This window comes from Lagopus leucura, unplaced genomic scaffold (assembly GCF_019238085.1).
Source record: "Lagopus leucura isolate 7727_CA_CO unplaced genomic scaffold, USGS_WTPT01 Super-Scaffold_100014, whole genome shotgun sequence".
Lineage (NCBI taxonomy): Eukaryota > Metazoa > Chordata > Aves > Galliformes > Phasianidae > Lagopus > Lagopus leucura.
The window spans coordinates 1336003-1353374 of NW_024962268.1; the positions used below are offsets into that span (position 1 = coordinate 1336003).

Sequence of the window (17372 nt, forward strand, 5' to 3'; positions counted from 1 at the left end):
TGTGAAGACAAGGAAACTGCAAGGCAGGACATGCAGTAACTGCTACTGACAGGGTAATTGAAGCACAACCATTACCTGTGGGGACTTCCACTCAGAAGGCTGAAATAATTGCCTTGACAAGAACCTTAAATATATGGACAGGTGCTAAATATGCTTTTGGGGTGGTACCCACTCACGGTGTCATCTGGAAAGAGCGAGGACTGCTTACACACAAGGAAAACAAATTCAGCGTGATGTAAATCTACCAAAGAACATCATGGCTGTTATACATTGTAAAGGACATCAGAAGAGTGACACTGTACAGGAAACTGGAAATATGATGGTGGATAAGGTGGCAAAACAGGTAGCTGAAGGAAAAGAAATTGGTGAACGGGCTTTAATTCCAGACGGTAAACTTGAAATATCTGAACCTTAGTCAGAACCTGTAAGGTACTCTAGAAAGGATAGGAATCTAATTAATGAAGGGAAAAGAGCAAGCTGACAGATGGGTGCATACCCAGATGGACACACTGCTGTGCCCGTTAGTATTTTATAAAAATTGGTTCTAAGGGAACATAATAAAACATGAGGGCTATGCGAGGCATGGCATGTCTTAGCAAACAGATCAGTATGTAACTTGCCTTTCCTTCTGTTCAGCACAGTACTCCTGCCTGCAACACTAACGCACTTTCTTCCCTAATCATCTTAAGTGCACTTTCAGCTCTGCCAAATTCTCTCCAAGATAATATTAGGAAAAACTAAGTGAAAGTGAGAAATATATCAGTAACCTCCACTGAATTATGTTAAGGGGAATGACATATTAAAGGAAGGATATTATCAATATTACGTCTGTCAGAGATGAAGAAATACTTATAGGGGATGCTGCATAATCCAGCCATTGCTTCATTAATCTGCAGCCCAGCAGAAGATGTCACAAATCTCCATAATGCCCCTGAGCACCGATTTTTACATTTACATCTGACTTGAGATGAAAGATATGCAAAATCACAGACAGGTCTTTGCTGGCTACACAACCAAAGAAGCATTCCAGTGAGCACTGTGCAGAAGAGGTAAAGCTTGTGCTATTTATGCTCAAGCAGTTTTAGGGACCTCTCTTACATGCGTACTAAACCCATCAATGCTGAGGAAGAACAGAAGTAAACCCTGATTCTGAGTATCAGGCAGCGATGAAAGTGATGAAAAGCAGGAAGCTGGGGAGATGATCAAAAGAGTTTCTTCACACTGCACTAAGGACAGGCATACACAGCAGATCTTTTGGTGACTAGAGTGCTTCTTCCTGCCAGCAACAGCTCCCTCCAACAGCCTGAGAGCCTAAACATTTCCATGCAGCGGTTAGCATCGCCCTCAGGATGTGGTGAGCCCCAGGAAGCCACATGTTCCTCTTCAGGCTCAGTGCTGAGAGGAAGTCCTCAAGCAACATGCCACAGCAGCTGCTGTCAGTGATTAATGCTGGTGTGACTGTACTTCTCCTCTCACTCCCTGTACAGAAAGTACCTCCAGATGCAGGCAGACGTGTTCACAAGAAGCAATAGACACATTCAGGAGTCAATATGGGTCTACAAAGGCCACGACAGAACATCCAATATCAATCCAACAGGACAGTTCCACACTGTAACAGGGTTCTAGGGGAAGCACTAATTCAGTCTGTTTCTCTGGATCTGAGGCTGACCCAGCACAAGGACTGTGAGGTAAAAGGCTATTTCAGTGCAAGAAAACCAAGGCTCCACATAGGACACCATGAAACAGCTCTCATTTTAATTTGCTGATTTTTCTACTCTTTAATAGAGACTTTGCAGTGATGATTTGATCACCTCCGATGGCCAAAGCAACGGGGACCAATATTCTGCCGAAACAAAATCTATGCACAGTCTTCAAGACTGTTATCTTTCTGACTGAACATTGCTGTCTGTAATTACTGGCTGTGTAATATGTGTGCAACGTAATGAAATCCTTTTCCTTGCTAAGTTACGCAATATACAAAGTTTCACAAGTGCATCTCAAATTTCTGAACAATATTAGATGTGTTCACTGATGACTACAGTAAGAAAACCATGAATAACAAAAGCCAAATTAGGAGCAATCAGTCATCACTGATAAAAACTACAAATTGTTTATGAGCATAGATATACTACTTAAGAAATTGGAAACAAAAACTGATACACCTATTAGTCATTACTTTCAATCTTTGATGATTCCTCTGTTTCTACTCTTTTGAGAGAGAGATCTTCAGAAAAATGGTAAATCACAAATACTTTATCAAAGTTGCTGATTTTTCCATGCACTGACTAGAATAAATGGCATGACGAGAGAATTTCAACGTTATTTTCAAAAGGATGTGTCTATACCATATATTCTAAAACTTTGTAAAATTTTCTTCTAGTTTGGATAAGTTTGAATGATTTTTCTCATGTGCTAAAATTAAGCATTAAAAAGATAGTGGCCAGACTACATTACATTTTAGGTGAGAGTGATTGTTCAATTCATCCATTATCACTGACACGAAAACCTTAACAAATATTCTACTAAATTTTCAGAGCATAAAAATTTTCCCAGATAAACTGAGATCAGCTCATTAAATCTGGTTCCTGAAGTTTCAAATCACATCACATTATTATAGAAAATTAGTTCTTTCTTAATTTAAACATTATCAAGAGCTCAGAGTCAATTCTGACTAAAATCTTAGCACTATTCTCTCCAGAACTCATGTTCAATCTGTGTATGTAATTGAAGAGGCTCATCGTTACTTCAAACATCAAATATTACAAAAAAGTAGTCAACAGCATAATGTATTTGAAAACCAAAACCACAGGCAATTAACTGAGATGTTATGCACCACAAAAAGAACCCACAAAATTATCTATTACCCATCACAATAGTTTTCTGCTGTATAAATGCAGGAAACCTTTTGACCCACAACTGTCTACTTCACATTACCTTTTTCAGAAGTTAAAACCTAAAAACTTTTCCAGTATTAAATTCAAGAGGACTAGATCCCCTTCTCATGACTTCTGCAGCCTTCTGCCGTAACTGAACCTCCTGTGAGGTAATACTCTCAATTCCTTAACCGGTCCTAGTATTACTAAATCCTGAGTTGTCATACTGTTAAAGGAGACAAATGAGTGTGTGTTCATTAGGTATTGACTATTGCAATATTAAGCACAGAAGAGAGAAAAAGAGAGAAAGAAGGACAGAAAGAAAGAAAAGTAAACTAGGTTTCTGCATCTCTTTTAAACATCCAGGCAACAAACTAAAAGTAGATGTTACATTAGTATTTGTCTGGACATGTGCAGAGGTATTATTATGCCAACAAGATCTTACCAGACTGTATCTTTAAAAGTTTTCATTGTTTTGTTATTCAAATACATTTATATATATAAATCTCTCCTACATTCAAAGTAACATTTTAATTTAAAAAATACATGTATATTGAACTTACTAATTTTATACTAATTAATAAAATAAACTATTTTATTTAAATAAAAAAAAATACGGATTCTTTTTAATATCTAAATCCATAGCACTGGATCAGTCCACATTCCCTAACAACACTTTTTCTGACATGACTGTGTTTATTGGGTGCCAAAAGCATCTCAGAAAGAGCCATGTTACTCTAGCTCGTAGTAAAAGGTTTCAGTGCTGCTGCACAAACACAGTTGCTACTTCCTGCAATCACAAAGTCCTCTCACAAGGTTTGCAAAGCTGACTCATCTGTCTTACTGGGGATCTACGGCTAGATATCAACAATATTTGCTGATGACTCCCCTTTCTAACTGCAAATACAGCTGTAGTGACAAAGCTGTTGAAACAAAATCTAGCACTTCCACATTTATTCATCACTTTCCTACCGTATCTAAAAGACTGTCTTTGGGGTTGGATGGGGTATTAACAACAAAACTTTACAGTTTGCAGCACAATACTATTTTTGTCACATCAGTTGTGTTATGTTATCATCACTGATTCATTAATTACAGTGAAGATTAAGGTAAACATGCTATATTGATCTTCTCTTCATTACCACTACCTATACAGGACAGTTCCTCTTTCGTTTCCACATTTTCTACTTAGAGTGAAATTCAAAACAGAGCCCAAAAACCTTGAAGAGGCTCAGCATGTTGGGTGTGAAGTCTTGGAAAAAGAATGTAGCTGTGGAGCTACAGCAAGCATTTCTTCTTATGTAGGGGCATTTATCCAACACAGACACCTACCAACTGGAGGATAGTGTGGAGACACATTAACTTGCTTCAGGAGATGCACAGATTAAACATGGTAGCTTTGTTATTCAAGATGTATAGCTGTAGGACTTTACTCTTGTCAAAACTAAAGAGAGATTCAAACTCCTTTCTAGATTAGCAATTTAAAGTGTTTCCAAATGCTTTTTGTTTTCAAAAGCAAATCTTCATACACTACCAGGCAACCTGGAGTTGACAAGTGCTTCACCTTACTGAGGCCTAGTAATGGAAAGGGAAGTTAAAATCTGGCCATTTTTTTTCCCATTAGAGTAAAAAAAAGAAAATTGACTTCATTTACATTTGTACTTTCAATTGTATAAAAACTACTGCTTTTTTTTTCATGCTTTCACTAAGGAAATGGGCACAGTATCCACATGATTTTATATATTTATGTCAAGCCAACAAGAGCTGCTAGGTTGTGAACATTTGAAAAATATTCTGTGTGGAACAGGATAACTACATAATTAAACAGAGCATCCAGTGGGTATCTTACCTTCTAACAGCTTACAAGAGTAAATCAGTCTAAAACATAGTCGTTAGCAATTTTTCTCAGCTTTTATTAAAAAAAAAAAAAGTCAAACCACAACTACCTTTGAAAATGGTTCTTAAGCATTAAAAAAATAATAATAATCTTACCTGTAAATAGTATGGGGAACATACACTTCTCTAATTGGGAATTCCAAAATCTCTTTGTGAGGACGACTACGATTTTCTGGGAAGGGCTTCACTGGTAGTAATTCCGGTGTCAGACAGTAACCAAGGTTTTCTGGAGCTGGAGAGATCTCCAGTTTAAGCGTTCCTTTTGAAAAAAAACACAAAACGTTACCAAAGAATACAAAAAATAACTAATGTATAATAAATCAAAACTGAAAACAGTATGTGAGGTTACACAATAACACTACGTAAGTAAGAAATGGATATTTGGATTGAAAGCTGCATGAGAATAAAACATGCATGTAGGAGGATACACAAGTTTATATGGAAGCTGAATAAAAAAGGGTGGTGTATAGCAGAGTTGTCTTTCCATCTCCACTAGGATTCTGCTGTGTTAATCTATGACAAGTAGATACCATCCAACAGAAAATCCAGACTAGCTGTGGACAACATTTACATAGTTAATACTGATAATCCTGCCATGAGTATAATCAAACTTTCAATTTCAACTTTAAGTTTTGGAAAGCAAAAACTATTTTGGAAACCTGTATTTGTCATTTCTGACAATTATCTACAAAGGTAAAAGAAGCTTTACACTGAGTTTCTGTTTTTTGGGGGTTCCTCTACAATCCAGAAGATCTCAAGATGTAATTTATCTGAAAAAGTAAAAAGCAGCTTGTCAAGTGTTTGAGCATAGCCAAATGACTCATTGGAAAACACTGCAGAGAAAACCTCTGTCTTCAAACAGCTTGAATGATCATGAAATACATCCAGCAGACACACTATAAGTTAGAAAAAAAAAAGCAAATCACTGCGGAATATCAAGTTCAACACAAATCTCAATACTTAACTGGGGATGCTGGGAAGGTTCCACAATAGTTTAAAACACAATTTTATTCTATTTTGGGGTTGAAACTTACAAAATGGTTTAAAGGAGAAAAGTACATATATACTATTCCATCTAAAATGAATTGTGTACCTGGTAAAGTCTTAATTCGTCTCTGCAAGGAAGATGATCTTTTGAAATCAGCTAAAAATTTGAAGAGATCTTCATCACTAAGCCTGTCTCCTTCCTAACAGGAGAAAGACAAAAATCATTATCTTTATAGCAATACTACATAACAAAAGGCTGTCCAAGAAGGCTGTGGATGCCCCATCCCTGGAGGCATTTAAGGCCAGGCTGGATGCGGCTCCAAGTATCCTGGCCTACTGGTTGGCCACTGTGCACACAGCAGGGGGGTTGAAAGTAGATGATCTTTGAGTTCCCTTTCCATCCAGGCCATTCTATGATTCAGTGATTACCTTGAAACATGCAAACAAGTTAAGTTACTGTCAACAGCAATTATCCTCTGAATCCCCACTAACATCACTGTACAATTTTTCCCAACACAGTTCACACAACACATATGAAAAATGTCTTAGGCAGTCAGAAACAAAGAGCATCCTATACCTGTTTAAAGAAGGTACTGTGGGTCAGAGAGACAGTTTTGAAGTTTGACACTGGATAACTGTCCTCAGTGCTGAGACTTCTCTCAGAGAGTCTTCTTGCTTGTAATAGTGTTGCCCTCTTCTCACTAGTTGATCCTTTCCCTTCAAAGAGAAATTAAATAAAATACCAACTTGTTTTGTGCTACTTCAGTACCAAGACTATAAGGATATGCTAGAAATCCACAAGTTCCCAGTAACATCAGAGGACAGAGACCAGTACCTACAACCAGTACCTATTAAGCTTTTATCTGTATTTCCCACTGGCCGTATTTCAGACTATGTGAAATAATGGAATGCAATGATACACCTAGTGAGAGTGACACTATTTCTGCTGCAGAGCACAGGCTTATTCATATTTCTAGTTAGTGGGTTACAAAGCACATTGATCAGTGTTGGATGCAGCTTGAAAACATCTCTTATACGCTACAGAAACTAAGATTAATATTTTGATTCCCCTTTATTGCATAGGGATTCCAGATAGTAAAGGCCAGTTCAACTAGAATAGGACCTAGAACTGAAGAATATTTAGAATACATAAAAATACATATGCAGAGGTGAAATAGTGAGAATATTAACTATTGCTTGTAGGACTACAAAGGAAAGCTGAGAAGATATGAATTCGAATCTGTCATTTGCTCTTGAGGACAAAAATGAATGAAATTGCTTCCTAAGCACAGAACCACTAAAGAGTTGCTTTGTGTTAGTCAGAAAACTTAGACAAGTACCATTCAAACCTTCAGCCTCAGATACTTCTCGCTCAAGTGTGGAAACGTTGAAGAAATTAGTTAGACTTATGGGAATCCAGGCAAATGGCATTCTGTATTTCCCTAGTCGTTGACAAAAGCATTCAGCTTGGGCTTTCAGTTTTTCAATCTTTTCTTTTGTCTAAGACAAAGAAAATAATGAATGTTTTAAAAGCAATCAGTTATTCTAACTTCATTTTAAAGAAAAAAGGGAAAATATTTATTTATTTACAGTTTAGTAAATAATTTGCACTCTTATCTCTGATATCTTCCTGTTACACCACTGTCAGCACCATAGATGCTTTGATCTGTAAATTCAGTTCCCATTTCAACTAGTTCATTTTTGTTACTGAAAAGGAGAATGCAGATCTTTTTGCAGTGACCCTTGTGCCCAGCATGAGTAATCATCATAAAATGAGCAAGTTCCATCTCCTCCATCAGATACAGAAATAATATTCTGATGAATGTGAGAAACATGGGATTTTAGGAAACATCATCATTCTGCTCGAGGGAAGGTAAATGACAATTAATTCCCCAAACAAAGATCGTGTTATTTACAGATGTCTGCACTGAACTGGACATACACACCCCACAACAGGTTGCCTAATCAGATCAGCAGGAAGCCTTTGAGGTACAAATATTCATGCTATCTTCACTGCACTGTCATCTCCTTTACTTACCTATAGATACGTTATGGCTCAAGACGTTGGAATCAGTACTGATTTCCAAAGTGACTAGGAACAAAAGCACACCTTGTCTTCTTTTGAATTCTTCATGTCAACGACAGACATCAAATTGCTTGCCCTATGGATGGATCAATTGACTTTCTCCCCATTGTTCTTTGGGTTCTGTCCCATTCCAAAAGATTTGCTCTTTCCCTGTTTCCCTTTGCACGCATATTTTGATCCAAACACTTTTCATGGTTGTTTTTCTTACCTTGCCAGCTTCATTTTCTTTAAGAACCATGTAAGGTTCTGCACAATCTCCAATTTCTCCTTGCTGAAGCACTTTTTCTATCTACAAAAAGCAGTAAAATAAGATGAAGAAAAAATAAAAAATAATAATATAAGATAAAGAAAAAAAATCACTCCAAACTTAACACATTACTTCTCTAGCAATATGGAAAAGTCTGCCCAAATCTACCAAAAATAATGCTTAAAACTGTCTTCATGGAGTAATGTACAATAAACTTTTCCCAGCTCCCCTATTGTTAGTTATGAAGCAGAAAACATGTATATAAAAAAAACTATCAGGTACTGCTGCATTTTCACCACAAGCAGGAAAATTAACACATTCCAAATAAAATGGTTCGGGCAAAGTTAGTTTCAAAATTAAATAAACAGACCAGTGCAAAACATACTAACCCAAAGCCAAAAAAACTCCATTTATACACAATTTAAAAAATTTAAAAACGGTTTATTTCACCAAATTTTTTTCTTATGAAGAAACAGGAAAAACTAAACATTCAGCTGAGCTAGAAAGTAAGATATTGATAAACTTCCAACTTCTTACATTGGAAACAAGATACACCAGGGGATATGTGTACAAAGATGGTCAGAAATTACCAGAATGCCTCTCAGCTATGGGAAAACCACATTAGTCAACACCACATGCTCAGACAATTGGCACAGCTGGGAACAGGAAGAACGGTGTTAAAAGTACCACTGTAACATACCTTTATTACTAGGTAAATATCTGATGAGGGATAAGTGACAGAAAATACAGCTGATCTTGCCAGAGAAGACAGGTCAGTGGAGGGTGTATGAGAACGCAAGAATCCTCTCAATGAATCAGAGTTCAGGTCACAATGGAAATTTTCAGAGATCTTGAAAAGAAAAATAATTTAAAATGTACTGCAAAGCAAAAATGAATTGAATGTTATTTTAAAATAAGTCAAAAGAAGTAAATGGAAATATAAAATAAAGAGCTGCAAACACAAAACAAAAGAGCTAGCATGACTACAGCAACCTAGATCAAGATGCACCTATGCAAAAGTTGAGTTATTTTTTGTAAGCAATTCTAATAGTTTTTAGAGTTAAAAGTTTTAAGTAAGAGATAAGTCAATTAAACAAAAGAAACAAAGAAAAGCTAAACATCCTAGAATTTTCACACCATAATGAAATTGAGCTGAAAATATGAATGAATGAACAACCCCGTTCCTTATTTATGCTGTAGTGCACACTTGCCTTTTTCCTTTCTTTTATATCATAGAGAGCTATGCATGCAAACAAAGGCTCAATCTCTATATCAAACCTGTTAAGGAAAGACACACTTATTAATATTTTACTTTTAAGATCCTGTAAAACAAAACAAAAAAAAAAAAAGGGGGGTTTAGGCTGTCATTTCCTTAGAAAATGAGGAGAAACACTTCATTCCAGACCTTGGCTCTCTTAAAGTTTGGAGGATTTTTCTTTTTTTAGCTAGTGTATTTTATTAACTTACTTCAAGTGGGGAAAAAAAATGAGATAAACTGCCAGCAGTGTATTTTCTGCGTTTGTCAGAAAGCTGGTCTCAGATACCAGTTAAAAATGATTCTACCATTCTTGATTTTTTTTCTATTTATCGCTATTATGAACACAGATCAATCTAGTTTGTTTATAATAAATAACTTGGTCTCATCCCCAACTCCTTTTCATTCTGACAAGATAAAAAGTCTTGTAACTACAGATATAAATGGTTTTCTGCCAAAATCACACTAAAGCAAGAACAAGCAAGCACGTAAACTCTTTGTGAACAAGGAACATACAATGTCAGTGTGTCTGTGGCAAGATGCTCACATGAATTGAGACACTGTAATTGAAAAGTGTCACCAAAGCCTGCCAGACCAGGATGTAAGAATACTTACTTCAGAGTCTGCAGCTTTACCAGAATCCTGTTGCCCAGGTGTTCCTTTGGGCGATCTGGCACTGGGCGTATTTCCACTGCATCTTCCTATCATTAAACAGTTCAAATGCAATTAAAATAATTGCAAATTTACACGCTTACATAACAGCTTCAAGTGATGTAACTGAACAAAACAGCACGTTCCCTGACTCAGCAGCCACTTCATCTCTTCAGTCAGAAAGAAAACTGATGTAAGTTTACAAATACCTACATGCCTCACCTGCATCTGGTTTGTTTCCCAAGTGAATGTGGCTTGTTTTGACACAACCATTTTACCAGAACGTGGCCTGACTTACATCAAAAGAAGGCAGAAAGACCTCGGGCAACACCATGAGTTGGATACAACTGCTTGAATGCACATTACAGATGGCTGGCAGGCATGTGAAGGCCACACCTTCACTGTGTTATTATTCAAGGGTGATACACAAAAGCAAAGGAAGCAGGTATACAGGCCAGGAGTCACACTTTTTATGGTTGTGTGGACAATCTCCATCCCACCGAAGCATGGCTTGAGTCCCAGAAGCCCTGTGAGCTCACCTCATCCACTGACGGGTAGAGGGCGAGGAGCTCGGCGTGCCTGTTGGTTCGTCGGGCTTCCTCATTCTGCCTCTCAAACTCCTCCGCGCTGACATGCCGCAGCAGGTTTTCCAGGCGGGGATCCGGCTGCAGGCTGCGCAGGTCAAAGTCAGAGGAAGCTGGGGCAGTCTTGGAGGTGTCCTCAGTGAGCACGTGCACGGCCCTGGGCCCTGCCTGTCAGAAAACGAAGGAACAGCAAAACTTCTTACTGCCTGCTGTACCTTGGGCGTCACGAGGTTTCTCTTGCCTGTCTTTCAGGCCTTTCTGCCTTAATTTCACTGCTGCCAGGGGGCTCACCAAGGAGAGATGGTGGGAGATGATGGTAAGCACCGTCCTCCAGTTTGTGCCTCTCTGCATCCACGGGGAAGAAAGGGAAAGGGCAGATTACCTTCAACTTTCAAAGTGAACATGGTGGAAGCCAAAGCACAGCGGGCAGTCGGCAGAGTGACACTGTAATTCTTCAGATCTCTGAACCTGACTGCATCCACATTGAGGAGCAGGAGGCAGCTGGTGGGACTCCATCAGCCCACGGCCTACTTTGTTGCCCACACTTCCCTGACCAGGAGGTGTCAGGGGCATTACACAGCCACACCAGCCTTGTACCAACATCCCCAGGCTCTACAAACATTGGCGACAGAAACTCCCCGTAAGGAAGGGCTACCTGCTGCAGAGGTCTCTGTACACAGGACTTTTGCTTCCCTTGAAGGCAGCTTCTATATTAAATAACTTTTACCAAATATATTAAAAGATACCTGAAAGCTTGCTTCACTAGAGTCTGAAGTTTCTGATTCAAATGTTTGTTTCTGCAGATGCTTGTGAAAATCTTTTCGGGATCCCTTATTTTTCAAACTGCAAATGTATGAGTTCCCTTGGTTCCTTGCAGAGACAAAACCAAGCAAATCAGGATGGAACAAAAAGGAATTAGGGGAAAATAAAACAGAAGAAGGAAAACTAAAAATCAAGCAATGAGGAACATAATTGCACAGAAGGACAGCACACCATAACCTGTATACAAAATGTGACATTTTGCGATGTTCCAATGTTTCAGCCAACCATTGCAGCTTTACAGTGGATATGAAGGATAGCTTGAAAATGAAGAAAATTCACTCGCATTGTTATATTCTCACCCTGAGACAGCAGAAAAATTCTGACCTAGGAATAAATTCAGCCCTGAGCTACTCATAAGACATAGTGATTATCTCAATGACCTTAGAAATAATGGTCAGAAACACCTGCCTTTTAGCCGGCTCTCTGCTTCTGCACCATCGAGCTCACTGCTTGTCTGAGATGTCATTTGGTCTCTAGCATGCCTAGACCTAGCTGCTCCCCTTAAGTCAAGCATTTAGACTATTCTCTCCTTTCAAAAAATTTGCTAAATTCTGTAGTAGCATTTTAATAATCATTCCCCTTAGTCACACTATCCAGCTTCACTCATTTTCCTTTCCATTGCACTTAAAAATAGCATCTAAATATCTCAGTACCTTCATTGTGATGTCACAATAAGTCATTATTGATCAGGGAGACACCTTTTTATTACATTTTGGATACAACTGAATTATATACATATAACTGTATTATGTATATGTATTATGTATTATGTATATATACAACTGTATTATATGTATTTTAATATTAATTATTTGAATTTGAATCATTTATCAGTTCAAATGAAAACCAAAGGCAATAAAAATACAAGGTCGACAAGATCTCTTTGGATGTGACCTAGCTTTGGAATTGCATTTTCTACTTAGAATGGGAGAGAGGAATTATACACAACCTTCTTTTGAGACACTTCAACATTTACAAGAGGCTTTGTTGATTTTTTTTTCCCACTACCTCCAGTGAAGGACCACTTTCTTGCTCCTCCTCTTCAAAGGAAGGAACAGGGGAGAAAATATGATAAGAAAAAAAGGTTCTTGAGATAAGGATAATTTAACTAAAGAATGAAGAAATTAAAAACAAACAAAGGCTATGTGGAAGCAAAGAGAGAGAAAACAATTATTCTCTACTTCCCATTAGCAAGTATTCCTATGTTCAGTCATATCTTGGGAAGCAGGGCTTTGATACACATAGAAGTTGGTTGGGAGGACAGATGTTTTAATAACAAGATCTCCCTTTTCCTCCCCCTTTGCCAGGGTGTGATCCCATATGCTACTGAATGTCCCTTTGATCAGTTCAGATCAGCTCCCCTGGTGCTGTCCCCTCCCACCTCCTGCCCACTCCAGAATACTGGCTTGGATTGTGTGTCAGTGCTGTCCAGCCACAGAAAAAAACGCTGGTTATGATATCAGCACAGTGCTAGCCACAAATGCAAAGCTCGTCGCTGTATGGGCTGCTGTGGGTAAAGTGAACTCTGCGCTAGCCAGACTCACTACAACACACAGACCTACTACTGTGCCCAGACCCTCCTACTCACGTCCTACTTCTCTGAGGCGTGAGGACCACAACCTTTTTTCCTCTTTACTGTGCTACTCCCACCCTTCTTATCCAGGAGTGGACAAGAGCTACATACACACACCTCTCACAGCTCTCCAGATTATAAACTGAGATCTGCCCTATGAATCTTTGTCTCATAAACTGGCAACCACTGACTTTTCAGTCTTTCTCAGCATGTTGGAAAGCTTTCTATGAGTACTCTTTCTCTCTTTACTCCTTTGCTTCCTGTCAGATTTGTTTTGAGAATGGTGCCATAAGGCTCCCAATAATAACCCCCGATTTACGTGACACTAAAGCATCTTTCATGCTTTCTTTCTCTTTGTAATTTTTAGTAACCTGCTTGCATTGTTAGCCATCAAAGATCAGCTTTCTGGGAGGCCTCAAACTCAATAAAGTATCCGCAAATTTGCCTCATCTGAATCAGCGACACAGTAAAACACCCTAAAAGCCTTTTGAAGCAAGTGTATTTCTCTGGCTCCATTCACATTTCTACACGCGTGCATAACAGCAAACACAGCCACACAACACTGTCTGCTGCACTTACTGGGTTGCTCAGTCCTTATCTGTGTGCACAGACAAGGCTGGTCCGTTACAGAGCGCTCAGAGCAGAGCTGTGTGATGGAGCGAGCACAGCGCTCTGCGCAGTGTAGGTAGGGAGCCTGCAAAAACCCACCAGCTTCTTCCTGGTGACTCACCATGTGCACTTCTGAGAAATGAACCAGTTTCATAGGCCCCTGGAGGAAGTCTCCCCACAGCTCTCAGCAGAGTGCAGAACTAACAACACAACTCCTTTACGGACAACAAGAGACAATCCCTCACAGTTAGAAAATAGTTTTTTCTAACTGATGCTATGCTAATAATCCAATGATACTAGCAATCACTGCCAAGAACATCTCTAATCTTCTTTTTTCCTTTCTGGAAAGAAAGACTGGACAGCCAACAGCCGTATATGAAAATGGACAAAGTAAGAACTGACAATACTCAAGATGTGATTGTCCTTGCACAGAGTTTAGACAAACAAACACAAAATGATTCTTCAAGCATCACAAAAAAGAACAAAAAGAAGGAAGGGATAAGAGGTCGAGATGAAGGATCATTGCTACACACTGAATATGAATTACGTCCTGATTAATTCCTGGGGAACCTGAATAATTAAGAAGCAGGTACGAAAATATTCAGCAAAGCCCACCATCTCAAACAAGACAGTAGAGTAAAACTACTGAGAAATCCACTTTTATCTTCAGGTACTGATTCAAATTGTCATTCGCTCAGATTATTTATAACAACGCATCTTCTACATGCAAAATAGTATACCAGGTATTTTCTATTTCATTTACTTGTGGGTAGCTTACTTTCTATTCACAATCAGCCAGTCCCGGATATAGGTCTGAACACAGTCTCGTACATGCGAATCCAGCTCAACCCTGGGGAAAAAGCAACATATGGGAAATATTTTAGTACCTAGGTCATGCCTTAAGGAAAAAGAAATTTAACTAAACATGCTGTACAGATAAAGGGCTCTCCGCTAGTCCACTCCCGTATGTTTATTGTATTGCTAAGCTACATTTCAGTTTTAAACAACAGGTGTACTGAATGAGTACACAGACATGGGTTTGGGTTGTTGGGTTCCAAATTAACAGAAATGCATTTAACAGAGATAACCATTTGCCACACCGTGCGTTTCAAGACAGATGTTGCTATAAAGTACTGTAAAACAAAAGAAAGTACCGCAGATACCTATCTTCTGTGTTTTTCCAAAACTTGTTAACAAATAGAGATATTTTTTCCAGAGGCATCAGCTCATGTACTCTATATACTGAAATGGAGAAAATTCCAACAGCTCAACAGAATGTTGAGATCTGAAAATATGCTGTAAGTTTATGATTTTCAACTAAGCCTCTGTCAATGTAGGGAGTTGGCAGACTGCTTGAGAGAATGGATGCTGATTGGCATTAAAATGTGATAAATTAAGGTCAGTTTCCATAAATGTTCTGTCATGATGTTGTAGCACAATTTCCTTACTCCTACTCTGAAATATACTAGTGACCTGTGTAAAAACTGCTTGTTAAGTGAGGATACATGTGATGCAGGAATGGAAGAAAGGTGTAAAACTTCTCAGCACTTTCCACCAAGAGCTCCTAATAGATCTGCAGCCCAAGCTGGCTAACAACCCTTGGGGCTCAGACAAGCAGACCATTGCGTGCCAGGGTGGGATAAAGTAGCACATGCTGACCTCCTGCATCAGATGGGACACACTTTTGTTAGCAGGCAGCATATTAACCCTGTCTGGTCAGTGGCATCTACTTCATGTGTTTGGCACAGGAAGATACCACAGGAGGCACTGCTTGCATGCAAATCTCTGAAGCACGACCTTCCTGAACGCTCTCCTCCCTAACACACTATGCGTCCTTTACCTCAATTTTCTGTAACATCAATTTCCTTATGAGTGGTTTGAACGTCTAAACAGGGATTTTCTGTACAAAACAAGTCTGCTGAATACACGTTTGTTGTTACTGACACCCCTCTTTTTTTCATAGATTCCTTAAAACATCTTTTAATACCACTAAGGCAGAAACAGAAAACTACTATTTTAAATGATAGGTGTATTACAAAATGATCCTGGAAATATGTCTCCATAGGGGAGAAGTGGTCTCAGCCTACAAAAATGAAAATAGTCCACCATGAATCGTCATTCCACCTTAGTCTCCATCTCTTTTGGCATGCTGGGAAAAAAACACTGAAGATAAACTGAAGGAGCCAGGCCCCAACCTGAACAAACATGCATCCTTAGCTGTCTTTGCACACAAAGCAGTTTGGGGTTGACTTATGCTGACTTCCAATTTATCTGTTTGTTGCTGTCTGCAGACTTGGCTATGCTTTTGTGTTTTTACATGAGGGTACTGTTTCTAGCCAAACAATCCCTGGAGACTATTTTGTATACAATTTATAGAACTCTTCTAAACCCCACTAGCAAAATTTCCAAGTCATCATTTTTTCTCACTGCAAAAAACTCTGCTGCCTGTATTCTTCCTGTTTATCAAACTAGCTTAAATATTTTGAGGACGGCTGAGTACCATTACGAAACATGGAAACTATTTTAATCTAAAAACTGTTGAAAACAGTGGAAAGCTTCCTGATTATTTCATTAATATCTACCTATATCTACCTGGACACAGAAATGACTTCTCACACTAGAAATCAACAGATACTCCTTCCTCAAAACCTTGTGATTATTAAGCAAGAAAGATACTGAATAAGAGACACTGAGTGATCTGATCAATGCCATGTAATAAGCAGCCAAGACGGAATTTAAAAAAAAAAAAAAAAAAAAAATTTGATCTTACAAATCAACGTAAGAAGTCACAGTTATAAAATCATTTTTCATTTTTCATATTAGTTTCCTGTCCTTCTCCCCTGTTCTTTTTGATCTACTACTACCTCATACCTGCTGCTAACAGCTAGGATGTGAAGCCCTTACGAGACTTTAACTGTGCTAAAGAGAGTAACAGAATCAGTGGCAAAGTACACATGTTTAAAGTAACTGCATGACGGCTGAACAGATGGAGGACTGAGGTTAACAGACATTGACATCTTTCTGTTCAACACTTTTTAAAAATCTGTTGCATTTCAGAGAAAGAAAAAGTCTCCTCACCCATCTTCTGGCATAGAAGGCTGCAGAGTCCTGCATTCTTTGGGTGTAAAGACAATGTCCAAGTCATCTTCAGGAAAATCACCAAGTTCATGTGCCATTTCTGAGTCCAGGTTGTTCAGTTGTGTCATTAGGAAGCCTTCGAAATCTACTGGGTCTACTGCATCATAAAAGGAAGGCTAATGAAAGAAATAAAGAGGTGTTTGTTTTAGCAAAAGATGTGTTTTTTAAAAGTGGTGGGGTTTTTTTGTGGGGGGAAGGGTGGGGAGCCTCATTTCTTTTTCTAATTATCCCTTGTTTATTAAATACAGGAACAGACTTCTAACCTTATGTATTATGCCACTGCACTGAATGCAGGGAAAAGTTGATAACAAAACAATTAGATGAAAAAGAAATGATGAAAAAGAAAATTTTAACATGCAGAAGAAGGTATTACAGCTAAAAGCAAATATGTGCCTATTTTCATTGCTGAGGTTTCACAGATACTGGTAATCTGCTTGATCCCTGTGAAGTGCACTTAGTCCCCCTCTTCCAATGTGAAAGGGCAGCAGCAAGCAAGAACAAGGCCAAGGTGACCAAGAAGAGAGTGACAGGCAGCGGCAAGCTCACAGGGAGCTGGCAATAATCATAGTCATGCAGATGCCTCTCAGTTCTTTTGAATTTTAATTTTACTTCAACAGTTAGAATAGTAACTACACAAAAGATTACATGGAA

General features: G+C 38.6%; 1 protein-coding gene across 1 annotated transcript in view; it reads right to left on the reverse strand.

Moving 5' to 3' along the window:
- DOCK8 (dedicator of cytokinesis 8) overlaps window positions 1-17372 on the reverse strand; it is an 83685-nt gene that overhangs the window by 46956 nt on the left and 19357 nt on the right. The window contains exons 3-14 of the mRNA XM_042875290.1: window positions 16662-16837; window positions 14362-14433; window positions 11326-11449; window positions 10535-10747; window positions 9960-10045; window positions 9301-9367; window positions 8790-8939; window positions 8051-8131; window positions 7097-7256; window positions 6334-6473; window positions 5863-5956; window positions 4866-5028 (exon numbers count right to left, since the gene is read on the reverse strand). Of these exons, the coding sequence (XP_042731224.1) occupies window positions 4866-5028; window positions 5863-5956; window positions 6334-6473; window positions 7097-7256; window positions 8051-8131; window positions 8790-8939; window positions 9301-9367; window positions 9960-10045; window positions 10535-10747; window positions 11326-11449; window positions 14362-14433; window positions 16662-16837 (1526 nt within the window). The remainder of the gene's footprint in view (window positions 1-4865; window positions 5029-5862; window positions 5957-6333; window positions 6474-7096; window positions 7257-8050; window positions 8132-8789; window positions 8940-9300; window positions 9368-9959; window positions 10046-10534; window positions 10748-11325; window positions 11450-14361; window positions 14434-16661; window positions 16838-17372) is intronic.